Source organism: Sparus aurata, chromosome 20, assembly GCF_900880675.1.
Source record: "Sparus aurata chromosome 20, fSpaAur1.1, whole genome shotgun sequence".
Taxonomy (NCBI): Eukaryota; Metazoa; Chordata; class Actinopteri; order Spariformes; family Sparidae; genus Sparus; species Sparus aurata.
Genome location: NC_044206.1, coordinates 9,048,696 through 9,064,413, shown reverse-complemented (window position 1 = coordinate 9,064,413; position 15,718 = coordinate 9,048,696). Strand labels below are relative to the sequence as shown.

The following is a 15,718-nucleotide window of genomic DNA, read 5'->3' as shown; positions in this document are numbered from 1 at the left end:
ATCACACCAGAATTTAAACCCTCTTGGAGACAGTTAAACGTGCAGCTGTTGCCTCCTGAAGTTCACGCAGTTGGCCACTAGATGGAGACAGAGGCTGTGCAGGGCCGGTGATTGTTGTTTACTGCAACATGTGCCTTTATTTTATTTCCTCCTTTTCTTCACGTTAAATACGACACATATGATATTGAAGCCAGGACAGTATCTGATATACGCCGACATAACTTCTCTGTCACAGAGAACTAACTTGTTGAAGTAAACTGGTTAGAGGAGTCATGAAGGAAGTGGGTTTGTGGGTGGGTTTCCTTTGTGATTCTGAGGTGTGATGCCAAAGCCTCTTGTCCTTACAGACACACCACACAAGTGTGCATATATAACATGATACAAACTACATCAAATGTTTTTTGTTTAATTAAAAAGAAAAGTTTAATGACATGTTAAGTTAGACATTTTAAATATTTTTGCTTCCTTGGCATAAGTTGATGTGAGGTCAAAAGTCAGCCAACCTCACTGAAATGACTCAACTACAATATAGCATCAGCATTTGCTCAGATATAGAAAGAAAATGAAGAGGATGGTTGACACACAGTTCTCACAACTTACAATCTTCATTCAATGTACATTAACTTCAACATAGATGTGTATTGATGTAAAATTAATTTTAAAAGTTCACTCATGTCAGTGTGGAGGTGTGATACATGTGGAAGTGCTCGATTGATGCCACCCAGTGAAAATCCAGTGAACAACCTGCACATCCATATATTTCCCAGGTCGTGAAAATCAGCTCCATCCAGCTGGCACACCGGAGTGACACAAATCAAACACGCCTGCTATTAAGACATTACTGCTCAGTTACACATTCATCCAGATAAGAAGATAAAAAGGCTGACAGTGCCTGCTGGGTTCAGTGCTGCTCTTATTTGGCTTCAGGTCCACGTCTTTATCTGCAACAAAGTGATTCTTGTTGTTTTATGGCGCCAAACATTCTCAAAATGCTCATAAAAAAAAAAAAAAGAAGAAATTATACGTAAGAGTTGGTTCAAAGTGCATTCATCAGGAGCCATTTTGAATTTTAGAACCTAAATTATCTTTAACTTCCTCACCAGATCCACACAACTTTGATTAGATTAGATGAAAATGTTATGTTTTTTTGAATTATTGTTATTTTGTTCCAGAACATCACATGATAATACTAAAACGATTATAAAGTAACCATACGCAATATTCAAAAATACGGTCCTTCATTTCGTTATAATCACAAAATGAATTCTGGGTGTTACTTAAGCTTCTAATCTGACTGAGTAGGACACCTAAAAGATGAAACTTTGGGCTCTTGTGATGGGCATTATCAACAAAAAAGCTTCCATGCAATCTGACGTTGCATTTACTCCCAACAGGTAGAAAGAACAGACAGCAACATAAACAAGGCGTGTTACATTTTAAACTGATCAGTTTCTTTCTTTTCACTTAGACAACGCTCCGCAGTCAGTCCATATACTCTTATTTGTGCGTTCATGAAGATCCAGACAGTAACAACAAAAACATTTCAGTAATATTAAAAAGGGAGGCGACCGAGGAGAGGGAGCTTCTGTTTGGACTCCACAGCTGTGATTCTGGGTACCTGGTCTTGGAGTTTGACTTTCCCCAAATCTGTATTATTCAAGTTCAGGGAAGAGGGAAGACTTGAGGAACAAAATCAACTTCCCCCCGGACTTCCCAACAGGAACCTATGAGGAAAAACAAGAAAGAGGCACCGTGTTGTGAGGAACCAACTATGAGGACACAGTGCAGTAACTGGTACCTTTTCAATATCTTATGTCTTTTCTTTTTCTTTCAACAGTAGGGACTATTCATTCCTTTGCATATTTTTCACTTAATTTTTTACAGGATTAGAGGGGCTAAAGTCATTGACATTAAGACAAAATGTGACACATTGTGATTTCCGATGCATTTAGAATTTGAGTTTTCAGTGTGGGATCTGATTCTTACCACTCTGATCTCGCCTGAACCGCCTCGTCCCTCACCAGCCTCTTCTTGTCGTCCAGGGGGCGGGCCAGAGCTCGTAGCACTCGGGCCCGAAACGGCAACACCTGAAACAGTGACATATGTTGGAAGGAATTTAACTGTTTTGTAGCAGTATTAGATGGGCATAAATGTGTTTGTACATGTATACAATATGATGTTTAAAAATTTGAGTGCAACAGAATCACAAAACTTGAGTTTTTCTTCTCAATGGCATGTGAAGATTTTCTTCTAGTGTCCATAAAAATAGTAATACGGTAATAATTTAATAGGTCAAATATGCTGGATTAATATACTGGGAGGGGTGGCACACTATTTCCTACTGCAGCCATCTTTGACAGTAACTTGTGCAGCTACTAGTTACTCTCACTACTCTCAATCCAGACAGTAAATAAGTCTGTCTTTAATATATAAAAAAACCCAAATGGGTTCACTGAAGAATCCACATTAATGGTGGAAGTGGAGGGGAAATTATAGGTGCACTATGTTAGATCTTTAGTTCAATACATTTAGAACTCAATAATGATTTAAAATTTGACATCAATCAGACATCTACTGAAGTTAACAACAAGCTAGTCCCAGCCCCTCTCTGAGCTCCTTGTCTGGACTGCTAGCAGCATATCTAACTGAGCTAACTATGTTCAGCAGCAGTTTCTCTGAAGAATCCACATTAATAATATATACTACTAATATACTACTAGTATATATTATTAACTAGAGTTGGGCAATTCTTACATATCGAACCTTAAAGGGCGGAAACATTTTATTCAAAATTCTTGAAAGGAAACGTCTGAGGTTTCCTTCTGTGATAAATGAGTTGCCTCAAAGGAAATTCTTACTTGAGTGACCGAGAAGAGACTCTAAACGTGTGATTTTACATTTTTGAACAGCTAAAACACGGACAGCTTTGTGTTTTACCTCATGTACGGGGAAGCGGGAAACAGCATGGATGCACCGCAGTGAAACGATTCTTACGTTCTGCAAGAAACAAAAGATATAGATCAAAATAGTTACAATATTCATGATAGAAGCTTTCATTTGACCAATCAAGACACAGTATGATATAACTGAATATGTGCAGTGTGGCACCTTTGAACAGAAGGGATGAGCTGGTGAGTCGCTCAGTCTCTAGTCTCTTCATGTATATTCATAGGGTCGACTTGCATTTGTCATCGCTTATACATATTCTGTTTTTCTTTATTTGATAGTATCAGCAGAGAAAAGCCTTCAAGGTGTGACATCTCACTAACCATGGCTCGACTAGATGTGAGGGCCAGCAGCCTGTTGACCAAAGCCTCTAGCTGCTGTATGAGTGCTGCTGGTGGGTCGATGAGGACGGGCTCCAGGCAGGACAAGGTGGACAGCTGGACGCCCTGGTCGGGACATGACAGGGCCTCCAACAGCAGAGATAGAAGCTGGACGGGGACAAAAACCTCACATTAAATGTTGACCGATTGTAGTTATTGAAGTTCTTTAAAAGAAGTGACCGAAACTGAACCTGCAGTGACCGCTTGCAGCAGTTTGGTCTTTACTCACCGCTGGTAGTTCAGTGACTTGAACCTGTTTGGGCAGTTTGTTGACGATGTTAGACAGAGCCTTCAGGTAGTTGGGCTTCTTCTCTGCAGGGAAATTTGGAAATTTCACATATCAAATGTCCCGTAAATATTTTTCGAGTTATTGAGCACGAACAAGCCTCTGTGGCAGCTTGTAAAAACATGAAGCCCAGGAGAAAATCATCTTTCAGACACTGCAACTGGAGGAAGTTAATGGATTTAATCTAAAACTGTAGAACTAAATAAAAACTTCCATTAATGTTCATACCCCAAAAGATCAGAGGTTAAACGTCTGTGACCTTTGAGTATACAAGGTACATTCAAGTGGACCTGAATGCACCATGAAGTCCCTTTCCCTGTGTTGTGTGTGACACTTCCCAACAGACAGACAGCAGAAGACAGAAACAGCGTATTTTTTGATCACATGACTGTTTTGCTACAAACATTTATCCATGTGTGGCGAAAAGCATTCAGAGATTTACTCGCCAATGCTTAAATAAATGCTGAAACCCAGGGCTGTCTGTAACACACAGCAGCCTCTATTTCTGTCTGACTTTTATGATAGAAGACATTTTCAATACACACTGGTTTGAGCAGTGCCAAATACCTTGTGGTGCAGCGTTGAAGCCCTGGACCAACTTGGCTGAATTCTCGCTGAAGAAGCGCTGGCGGTACATGATGCGTACGTCTGCGTGACAACTGCGGTTCAGGACGTCAGAAGAGTCGCTCATCAGCAGCGAGAAGCCGTCTGCTGCCATCGGACCGAGGTCGGCATCGTCGAGCAGAGAGAAAAGCTTCAAGGACACACAGTGGAAGACAATATAAACCACATGTCTGCAGAAGTTTGTGAAATATAAATGGAGAGAATGCAACTGTTGTTACCTTGTCAATCAGTGCTGTGCACAGAGGGTGGTATCTGAGAAGCAGAGCCCTGGCAACCTGGAGACAAGAGCAACTTTACTTCACCTGCTGCTTCTCACACGAACAGAAGTTTATTCATTTACCAATCAACTTACTACGTTCATAGACAACTGACTGCAAAATAAGTTATGTAAAAATACATTTGTGTAAAGTCACATACTAAATGTTTTAATTATCTGTCCAAACATTTTGACAGTCATAAAGCGACCCTCTTGAAAACAGCATGACTCTTACCCAGATCATGAGGGTGAAAGCCTGAGTGCGAACAGACGAAGACTCAGAGTCCAGCACACTATAAACTCTCTTCATTGTGCTCTGAATGAGGCTGTCCAGAGAATCACCTGAGGAAGAAACCGTCACAGCTGCTGTTAGGTGACACAGTTTGGTTCTCATGTTGGACAAAAACAAGGAGGAGTGTACAGACAAACTGACCCGGCGCTCTCTTATTAACCAGGCCGGCAAAGCACTTTGCAGCTGACGTGTACGACGGCGGGTGGCTGCAGGTGCAACTCAGCTCCTCCAGCTGCAACAGCAGCTGATCCATCTGAGGCACCTCCACCTAGATGACAACATGCCCCCCTTAGAAAACGGCAACAGTGACAGAAACATTTGTAAAAGCAGAATTAAGTGATGGAATGTAGACTCACGCTGCGAGGTAACGAACACACACATCCCATTAGCAGACAAACCATCTGGGACTGGCTCCATGAGTCTCCCTTCTGCTTCTGGGGAAACATTATATGTATCAATAAAAAAACGTTTTCACTTAACACTGACTTGAGATATAATATATATGCTGTAAGATATAAATAATATGAAAAATTCTTATGTAAATTCGTGACAATGTCTAAATGACTGAGAAGTATTTTAAACACAACCCAAAGTGCACAAAAGTTAGGATGCTGTGAAAGAAAAAACAGTGCAACAGTTTGCAAACGAGCTGTGTCTCACGACAACAGCTTTACGAAAGTGTTCCTGTGTAACGTTCAGGTGTTTTGGGGGCGTTTTACAACTTCGCCTGTCTTTTGTTACATCCGTCCCAACTTGTTTGAAACTTGGTGCTGGTATCTAAAAAGGTCGATATGATAAAACATTACATTCACTGACTGTGTACTTTTTTTTCTATTTTTTTTTCTCTTCTAGCATCCAAACTTTTTTTGGAATGAGGGCTGTATTGAGTCTTACAGTAATCAAACTTGAAATCCAGGTTTATACAAACCTTGAGCAGCTGGATATCTGAAGGGAAGGAGTTGTCAGGCAAAAAAGAAACATCACCATCCAGGAAGAGAGACACAGCCCTCGACGCCGTCTTTTCCGCCAACCTGGAGACATGAAACACCCAGAAAGGAAACCACACAAACCTCATGAAAAATGCTCTGACAATGTTTTGTGAAAAACAAATCAAAGACACTGACTAAATAAGAAAAGGTGAGAAACAGACAGGACATTTTAGAAAAGAAACTCTCCCAACTAATTACAGTTTCATTGTCCGTCAACTAAAAACAAGATGCATGTGGTAATTAAGTGTATGACAGTCATCTATTTTAAATTTACTTTTAGTGTTGAAAAGTGACATAAAACGAGAGTCTAATTAGAGAGCTTGTACTGACGTGGGCTGCAGCCTGGAGCAGGAAGTACTGATGACAGGGACCATGGCAGACAGGACCACCTCCTCCAGAAGAGGACTACGGCGACCAGTTGACCCCTCACCTGCAAAATATCGCAGAGAATTTCACCTGAAATGATGCACCTTTTCAACTGTCGTGTTAAAAACGGTAAACCGATAGTGCAGCCGTTATGAAGAGAGAGAGAGAGCAATTAAACATACGCCAAGGAGACAAACTATTTTGAATATGACTCTGGTGAAAGTGTAAAAAATGGTCAGTAGACACAGGTAGAAAAATATGTGGGGTTTTGGTGAAAGGTTAAAGAGAAGATTGTCATCATTTTATTTCAGCTTAGAACTGCTCACCTTGCAGCCCTGCCTGCAGAGCCAGAGACAGCAGGCGCGGGATGATGATGTCATGGAAGCACCGTCCCGTCTCCTCGGTGTCCTGAACCTGCTCTGCTATTCTCTGGAGGCTGCTACACGTCAACACCACTTCCTCCACTGAGAAACCAACACTCCCTGAAAAAAAACAAAACCAAAAACAAAACCAACACATTACACTGGCATTCATCTGAACCCGGTCACAAGTATGTTAATATCCAAGGAAAAAGCATGAATCATTACGTAATATTCCTATTAGATGCTTAGCAATAAGCTAACTCTATAAGTGTCAATAGCATCATAAACATGTTTACAGTTAGATTATACACCATTTTTAAGCACTTATAAGAACCATGTTTACAGTTCACAGCTGCATGTCATCTAATACAAATGCTTACTTGCTCAAATATGGAGAGATCATTGGGACTGATTTAAGGCAACTTATGAGAAAATGCAAAAGCATTTTGTGTCATCTAAACGATGAATGTTGTTTATTTTTTGACAGTCAACTTCCACCAATCAAATTTGTCTGCATCAGAAGTAATAAAATTATCCGTCCACGCAGATTACCTGTGTGTGCTGAGCTCAGGACCTCCAAGAGGACAGGTGTGCTCTCCTGAACGACACTGGGCTGAATGGACACCGCAGCTAGGGCAGACAAACACCGCTGGCGCAATGCATGATGGGACTGCTGCTCAGAAGCTTCTCTGTTGTTGTCTTGATCCATGGGGTCTGAGCAGGGAAGAGGAAAAGGTTTGTCAGGTTTATTCATGGTGTTCCATTCAGCTGACATAATGTTAAAATGATAAATGAAAACAATTACTGGATTTTAAAGAACAAATCACCAGTGCCAAAATATATGAAGTGTTTTCATATATTCCCATAGCCATATGTTGTATTTCCAATATACATTTTTCACTTACCAGAAAACATCTCCTTCTTTAGTCTCGGGATAAGTTTAGTGATAAAAGCTGCGGGGTGCAACTCTGCTAAGGCTCCAGCACACTCCACCACAGCAAGACTGGAGGCAGAAATGAAGAGAGAGACATATCATGTTTCTGATTTTGTCAAAAAGAAAAAAAAAAGGTAAAATTAAGACAGCTTTGTGTATTTTAAGGGAAACAGAGAATTAGCAACACAGGAATGAAGAGGATGCTAGGGGAGAGGAAAGACAGATGGAAGTATGATCAACGTGAGCTGACCTGACTTTGTCGTCATCCTCCATCAGCAACAGTCTGATCAGGTGATCTACGGCAAGCTCGATATCAGAGTCCAATAGCAGACCTGACAGACACAGCACATCTGTGATATTACATCACTGCTGAATTTCTGACCAAATCTGAATCTGCTGTGAGTGCCACAGATCATCTCACCTGTTTGCTGTGCCAGTGAGGTGAGCACAGAGCTGGCTGTGATCTGCAGGCTGGCATTAGTCTCTGTCACAGCTGAAAACACTATGCTGCACAGGGACGAACGGAAGGCTCCAAACACACTCTCCTCTAATGTGGAGGGACAAAGGAAACAGACACATGTTAGAATCTGGGGTTTGTGTCTTTAGTTTTTGAGGTCATGCACAAACAGCACTGTTAACAGTTACAATATTTTAAAATATAAAAGCACATAAGCCTTTTTGAAGTTTCTATATGAAAAACTTGTGTTAAAAAATTTGTATAAAACATTTAAGTTATAGTTTGACTAAGCACTAATCACACAACAGTCTCAATGGTTAGATAGCAACATAAAACAGGTGAGTTCCATATCCCGTGAGTCTATCCCATTTGAAAATGTTTTAAGTTCTCAACAGAATGTGAAGAAATAACAGTTTTGACATTTTCATGTCTACCTATTATGGTGCACAGATATACACTGAAGTGAGAATATCAACCAGCTAGCTCTGACCCGTCCCTATTAAAAAGCTCCTGTGCTAGACTGCTAACTGCACGGCTAATGGAGCTAACTAGCTTACAGCAGCTACATTTAGCCGCAGCTTGCGGTTACTCTATGCTGCCCCCTTTTTTTTTTGTATTCGACAAGTAGTCAATTCTTACATACTGCATATTTAAATATCTAGATTTTATCAGGGTCCACACTACAGAAGAAACGCTATTTAGCATATTTCATTTTGAAGAAATAATAAACAAAAGTATCAATTATCAAAATAGATGTACAGATTCAAATCAGACAAAAATGTAGCTGAAAGTAAAAGATGTCAAATATGAGCGGACACCCTGCAGAAAGACAAAAGCACTCACCATTCTCTGGGGGCTGGCAAGTTTTTACTGACTGGATGAATCGCTGCACCACCTCCAGTATTGTTCGTCTGTGGGAACACTGTGCAAAGAGAAAGAGACCACGATATCATCACACGCAATCAGCAGTCTCACCGAAAGATTTCATAAATGAAGATAAAATGTGAATGAAGATAAAAAAAGAATCAGCTCAAAAACACAACCTGGTTGTTACAATAAAAGAGTCCAAGTAAGAGCGGCTATTTTCTATAGCCAAACTGGTTCATATTTAACTACACCTCAGCTTCACTTGTTTACCTGTGTTCTGTTGTTGTACTGCTCGATGATAGAGGGCACGACAGCGGTCACTATGATGTGGCTCGCCCTGTTGGAGGCGCTGCAGGCGGCCTGGAGCAGCTTGGCGCTGGGCCACACAAGCTTCAGGTCTGGTTCACACAGGTGATGTTTGCAGTCTGGAATTACATCACACTTTCAGTTAAAAAAACAAGAGCACTGGACATGTTTTACTGCATCATAATGATATGGTAACTGCACTAAAATTACCCTAGGGTTGGGTGATATGACACCATGTGACTGTACAAATGTGTCCACAGGTAGAGATTTGACAATGTTGTTTTACAATGCACGGCGTTGGCAGATGGGAGATATTACACTATAACATAAATGATGGACCAGCATGCACCATGTTTTGCTTTCCTGATCATGTCATGAAATAAATTAAAAAGAAACAATGCAGACTTAAACTAACTACAAATAAGCCTCACAAAAGCAATCAAATGATCATACATTATAGCTTTTGGGGCATTATTGATCCTACATAAAACAAAGGATATAACTATTGCACAAATGCGATTACTTATCGTATATCTGGCAACACTGCCTTCGCAGGAGTGTCTCTAATATAGCATATTATCTTGGGGCTCCATTCTCATGTGATCTCGTAATCTTGTGAAACAAGCTGCCTCCATACAAAGTAACGTGAGGCCCGCAGGTCTGTTTTACCACGTTCAACAATTCAATTACACGGATCTCATTTGAAACCTTAAAGCATCCTTGTTAGGGCAGGTACTTTTGTTTGGATGGAAAAATAATAATAAAATAAAATACTAAAATAATCAGATGAATTTTAATTGACTTTACAGAAATCAACTAATATCTGTCAATATCTAGTGTGTTTATTATAATTACAGCCAAAAGTGCCTTCTAAATTATGATAGAGCTTATATTAAAAAGGTACTTATAATCACTTATATGTCGATGAACTTAATATAAAACTCTCCTAACTCTAACTTGCACTTCGGCAGGAAACTAACCATCATCTGAGGGGAATCTTTTTATCTTGTTGACAAGACTTGTAAAATTAAAGAACTTGAACAGTCACTGTGGTAGAATTTCCTGCCCATCTACTGCAGTTAACCCTCCCATTACCACAGCTTTGACATGTTTAGTTCAAGCCCAGTTGTTTTTGTGTGATCCAACTAAAGCTCTAATAAAACTGACATTATTCACATGTTTTTATCGTTACTTCGTGCTTTTTGCAATTATACATTCTTATATGCTCGATTTCACTAAACTTCACCTTTGAGTACAAGATCCAGAAAGATGCAGAGAGAGTCTTCAGAGTCAGAGTTGAGGACTGATCGAGACAGACAGGAAGTGAGTGCGGTGAGCGCAGCGAGGCCAGCAGACTCAATCTTCTCGCTAGATGTCTGAAACACCTGCAGTGAAACAACAAGACTTCAATGTGTTTGAAGAAGTTCATTTGACAAATCTATGTGTATGAAAAGTGTTTTCAGTGCATTGGGCCATTTCTTTTAGATGATCTCAGTTGCATTCTCACTCCTGATGATCCACCCATCAGCTCTATTGTTAGAAGAATGTGACTCACAATTTCCATATGTCCTATTATTACAAGTTGAAGAGTTGGTTGATGTGAATACAGTCGCGAAGATACTTCTTGATTTTTAGTGGCTAAAGAAACCTTTCTCACAAACCAAATAAGTTGAATGGCATCTCCACAAAAGAAACACACACTTAAAAAGGTGCAATATGTAAAAATAAATAAGAGCAGTATAACTGCTTACTGATGTTAACTGTTAGGTTGGCTTGTTAGCTCAGTCAGCCATGGGAGAGTTAACTTCAGTGGATATCGCTTCAACCCAATACAAAGACGTCATTCGACGACATAAGACGACATTCTGTAGATAATTCAAGTTAATTAAAAAAAAATCTTTAACCCTAATTTCTTACATATTGCACCTTTAAAGATGCTGAAATCAGTCAATTACAAGTGCTTTAACTGCTTTTGTACAAACCTCTCTGCGCAGTGACGCCCACAGTCCCTCGAGGAACTCTGCCAAGTCCTTATGTTCATATTGTGACACGCAGGCAGTCTGAAAAACAAAGAGTGGTGAGATAAGAAACCAGGTGCATAGATTGTGTAATGTGGTTCTGTTTTGCTAAAGGGTATAGCAACAATATATCATTCACATTTATGGCCTTTTGCAGCTGAGCATGAGCTGGCAAATGTCCAGTCAAATGTTTAAATAACTAACTCAACAGACTCATCATCAGAGGCACATTTTAGAAAGTAGCAAAGATTTTTCTCTCACCAGAGTCTGCAGCGAGTCCAGCTTCGCACTCTGAACATCTGAGTCCAGCTTCTCGATGATGAGAGGTAACAGAAACTGTAAAGGATAATACACTTTCTTTATGGCACTCATAGAAAATGTTGTTATACAATTCCTCTCAGGGCAAAACATCATCATCGCACCAAAAATCAAAACTTAAGTTGACAACGGTACCTCAGCAAACTGTGGTGTGCCAGCGAGGACGTCCCTCAGTGTCAGGATGAGCTCCTCTCTGGTGATGCCGTGGGGGTCATTGGGAGGCTGAAATGGATGGGAGGGTGGTTTGCATAGGGGGGGATGAGGTTGAGGAAAGAAGAGACAGACAGATATCATAAATTCACCGACAAATTAATCATGCATGTAATGTGTATATCCACAACAAAAGGCTCTGCAGGTATGTGATGTTTGGAATTATAAGAATGTTATGTTGATTTGGGTTGATGTTCAATCAAGTGAGTGTCAAGAGTGATTCAAAACTCATGCATTTGGTCTGCGAGATTCCTGGGCCGTGAGGGCTGTAAAAGGCTATAAAAGCTTGAAATGTGACTGCATAACTTTTGCAATTATAGGTCCGGATAAGGATCGGATGTCCGGACCCAGACAGCATATATTTGTTTAAAAGTGTAAACTGCTCTGAGTTTTTACAGAGTGTCTTGTGAAAAATGTGGTGCTACTGGAAATTGCATGCCGTTTCAGAGGAATTTCCATGTTGAGACCAGATAACCATTTAGGCAAAGAGCATGGGTTTTGATCATCTTAATTATTGTTGATGGACCACTTTTTGGTTGGATTTGAGCCTACAGGATTTCCCCTCTTGCCAAATTTCAGGATATACTTTAAGCCCAAAATATAAACCATCTAAACATGTGTCAATGATCCACAAATATTTAAAAAGCTGTTTCATAATTATCTGGTCACACAATGTTGCCTATGTCACATGAAACCTGACATGACATAGCAGCATTGTGGCATGTACTGGTTTTTCTCCAGAGAGTCAACAAACGATCACAGAGCTGCAATCCTCTGTGACGTAGACATGGGAAACGTGCGTGAACAGATGAGGAGGCAGACACTGTGTGATTGTTTTCTACACAATCCCCCTGAGGTCACAGGAAGTCAGCGATGACATTTCTGTCTGCTGTCCGCTCTGCTTTCGTCAGCACTTGGGAAAATGCAGCTGAGTAAACAGGGACTTACTGGGCTGAAGTCGATGGGGAAATAGCAGGATGTCACTTCGAACAGCTCCTCTGTGAATTTACCTGAGAGAGCAGACAGGAAATTAACAGGAGGCTAAATAGAGTCAAAAACAATGGAGACGAAAAATGCTGCATGGGTGTTTGCACCTCTATATGCCCTCACCTAGATCATAACCTCGATGGACGATGCTTTTAGCGATCTGGAAGGCTAACAGGAGGTTGCGAGGATCCCTCTCTCCGTCCATCGACTGGACAAAACCAAACACAAAGTCCGCACCCAGACCCTTCAGTTCTGTGAAAGAGTCACAAAGAAATACACAATTTTGTTTTCTGTATGACAGCTGACATTGTTACCTCTTTCTGACAATCTGAGACAGTTGTTGATACGTAGGGTGTTGGCTACAACTGTTGACTATTAAGACAAGTAAAATCTATGACCGGAGAGGAGAACATATCTGGGTCTATTTTTCTGTTAAATAAATTATTCTATTTTATTTTTTGCTATTATTATGTTTAATTCTACTACAGTAAAAGCCTTGATCATTGTGGGAAACTGTTTGGACTTTATTAACTGAGACACTCTGAGTCAGACTTAAACACGATTTCGCTTACCAGCTTCTCTGGTCTCCATGAGGTTGATGAGCATGTTGTAGACACAAGCTCTCTCCGCCAGCATCAAAGACTGGAGAAAAACAAACATATGAGCTTACCCATGATGCCCAAATGTAAGAACAAATTAGAAGTATCAAACTGACTCAGAAAGCAAAATTGATAAAAGAGGAAGTGCAACAAGACAGCATCTTCACACACTCTCAGAAATGTGGTCAAATATTGCATGGGTGTTTATTTGCATACATCAGGAATCAAGAGGAAGTTAGATGCATTCAGTCAGTTACACACTGCTGTTGTGTATTTTAACATCTGGCCAAGGACATCAGATGAATATAAGACCTGTACACCAACTCATATACAGTTTTTTCTCTGTTGAACAATGTTTCTCACAAATAAAACTAAACAATATTATTCAAAGTACTGCTGACACTAATGGATTAAAACCCCTGTTGTGTCAATTCCTCACAAAAACCCTCAGGATCCTCTGACAACAACAGACTTCCTCAGCTGAAGGCAGGTGGCAACTTTTACACCTTTATTGTAACACAAAAGCGAGTCTTACCTGAACGTGAACATCCTGGAACAAAGACCTCAGCATGGACACAGCTGAGCCAGGAGGCAAAGCTGTGCATTTTGTCTGTGGGAGAGGGAAAAAGCATAAACACACTTACATTGCGCATATATTGGTCACTGTGATCCCATCTGGAACTTCTCAAAATGACTAATAAACCTGCTGAGCAGACACTAACGTTCAAACTAAACTGTCAATTAATCTTATGCAGGATGTTTCACACACTGTTCTCACTGAAAATCTATCATGGACAGACACTCACCAGCGCTCGGAGTCCCTGTAGGACAGGCGGTGTGATGACGTAATGGTCCTTTAGCCGGTTTTCATAGAAGGCAATGAGCACTTCCACTGCGGAGAACAGAGACAGGCGGACAAGCTGATGAAATCAATCTTTACATGAACTCTACAAAATATAAGAGTAGATGTGTACCTTCTCTCTCTGTAAGACCTCCATAGCACTCTTGTAAGACCTCAGAGAGAAGCTGGACGCCTCTGGCTCGCGTGTGAGGCTGAGAGCTGGTCAGACTCAGTCTAAAACAGAGGAGAAAGTAAAGTGTGATTACAGTTCAATAGAAGTCAGCAATATAGTGGAGATTTCTTTTTCATAATATGTGATCTTTTAACAACCATTTATAAGACATACCTCTACCCTGACTGGCTGGGTGATACTGCCAAACAGTTTCTTACTATTTTTAAGTGAAACTAGTTCTGTAACATCAGAACATCCACCAACTCCCTTGTCTAACAAGTATCAGAATGAAATAAGAGTAAGCTATATAAGGTATGCTTTTGTTTTGTTCATATTATTGCTATAATGTTGGTAAAAACGGTAGCATCTTACCCCAGTGCTTCCACTAGCTGCAGTACTGTAAACTCTCCATCTTTGACACCTTAACAGAAATGGCAACAGAAAGTTTAGTGAATTGTAGCAACGTTAACCAACCAGAAACACACACAGAAAACAGACACAAAAACACATGGCAATAACTAATTTATCTCTCATAGTTAACTACAGAGTAACTAGCAGCATCGGCGGGGTTCAAAGGTACAGGGTTCATTGACAGGATGCTTTCAGTCGGAGGCAAACAGAGCAGCTAGCAAACAGCATGCTGGGAAACGACACTGGGTTAGCATCAGAATTCACATTACTAGTCGAATGACAGCACAATAACACTTTAGGCATGCATTCAGTTTGTGCAGGCATCGTGACAAAACGAGCAGACCATTGTCAAAACGCGTGTGTTTTGTATCATGAGGTTGTTACACCACACAGGATGTTGTGGCGCTAAGTTAGCTAGTTAACCATCATGCCGTGTTGCGCATCCTCGAAGCGGCAGCTTAGCAGCCACAACAGCGCTTTTTCCGCAATGAGCTATTCTGCGTAGGTGAGAGGGAAAACGGGATAAAGACCTGTGTACCTTTTGCTGTATCTTTAGCCTTGCTGTCCTGCAGTCCCGACACATATTCCTCCACAAGAGACAGCATCAAGGCAGTGTCCGCAGCCATCGTGCCCCTGAAACTCAACCAGAGAACATGCGCATGCGCATAAAGTTGGGGATGAAACGCAAAAGTGACCAATTCTATATAAACGTTTATCATTTAATAAATAATTCAAGGTTTATAAATGGACATTTAAGTCATGTGAATGTCGCTGTAAATTTAAATGTTTGCAAAATGTGGAAATAAAACCGCTGTTACTTTTTGGTGCTGCCTTCAGGTGCTGTCCGAATTCCGAAACATCCCAGCAAAAGCCGAATTCTCTGTGATGCTCACCTCCCTCTTAATATGAGGTACGCTGTGTTTTTTAACCAACAATTTCAAGCGAATAACGACGAGTATTGGTTTAAGTGATATCAGATTGTAACTTTTCGCAATAATGGTGTGACACCTCCGTCGGTGTTGAAATTGTTCGCACTCCTGTCCATTCATAATTGCTTTTCGTCCTGACGTAAGAGAACCCAACACCTGCCTGCCTGC

At 40.6% G+C, this 15,718-nt stretch overlaps 1 protein-coding gene across 2 annotated transcripts; it reads right to left on the bottom strand.

The window, feature by feature from the left end:
• Positions 1-386: 386 nt before the first annotated feature.
• mms19 (MMS19 homolog, cytosolic iron-sulfur assembly component) lies at positions 387-15,260 on the bottom strand. Of its 2 annotated transcripts, none has more exons than XM_030399996.1 (31): positions 15,160-15,260; positions 14,583-14,631; positions 14,172-14,272; positions 14,004-14,089; positions 13,733-13,807; positions 13,171-13,240; positions 12,722-12,850; positions 12,560-12,621; positions 11,537-11,623; positions 11,345-11,419; positions 11,048-11,125; positions 10,312-10,450; positions 9,030-9,184; positions 8,736-8,814; positions 7,857-7,982; positions 7,686-7,767; positions 7,407-7,504; positions 7,054-7,215; positions 6,466-6,621; positions 6,104-6,203; positions 5,713-5,815; positions 5,141-5,218; positions 4,926-5,052; positions 4,728-4,834; positions 4,455-4,511; positions 4,180-4,366; positions 3,556-3,638; positions 3,270-3,434; positions 2,938-2,997; positions 1,987-2,087; positions 387-1,724 (listed from the first exon to the last, which is right to left on the bottom strand). In XM_030399996.1, exons 1-31 carry the CDS (start codon positions 15,245-15,247, stop codon positions 1,694-1,696), a joined length of 3,096 nt encoding a protein of 1,031 aa, XP_030255856.1. In that variant the 5' UTR covers positions 15,248-15,260; the 3' UTR covers positions 387-1,693. The 2 variants fall into 2 exon arrangements, with proteins under 2 accessions (XP_030255856.1, XP_030255857.1); XM_030399997.1 differs by having other exon boundaries at positions 5,141-5,215; positions 15,160-15,247.
• Positions 15,261-15,718: the final 458 nt, after the last annotated feature.

Excerpts from the sequence above, each read along its gene's own strand:
- mms19 (XM_030399996.1), bottom strand. The coding sequence starts at position 15,247 with ATGGCTGCGGACACTGCCTTGATGCTGTCTCTTGTGGAGGAATATGTG. Across the intron at positions 11,624-12,559 it reads TCCCCATCGACTTCAGCCCA|CCTCCCAATGACCCCCACGG; the intron begins GTAAGTCCCTGT and ends CATCCATTTCAG. Across the intron at positions 4,835-4,925 it reads GGTTAATAAGAGAGCGCCGG|GTGATTCTCTGGACAGCCTC; the intron begins GTCAGTTTGTCT and ends TTTCTTCCTCAG.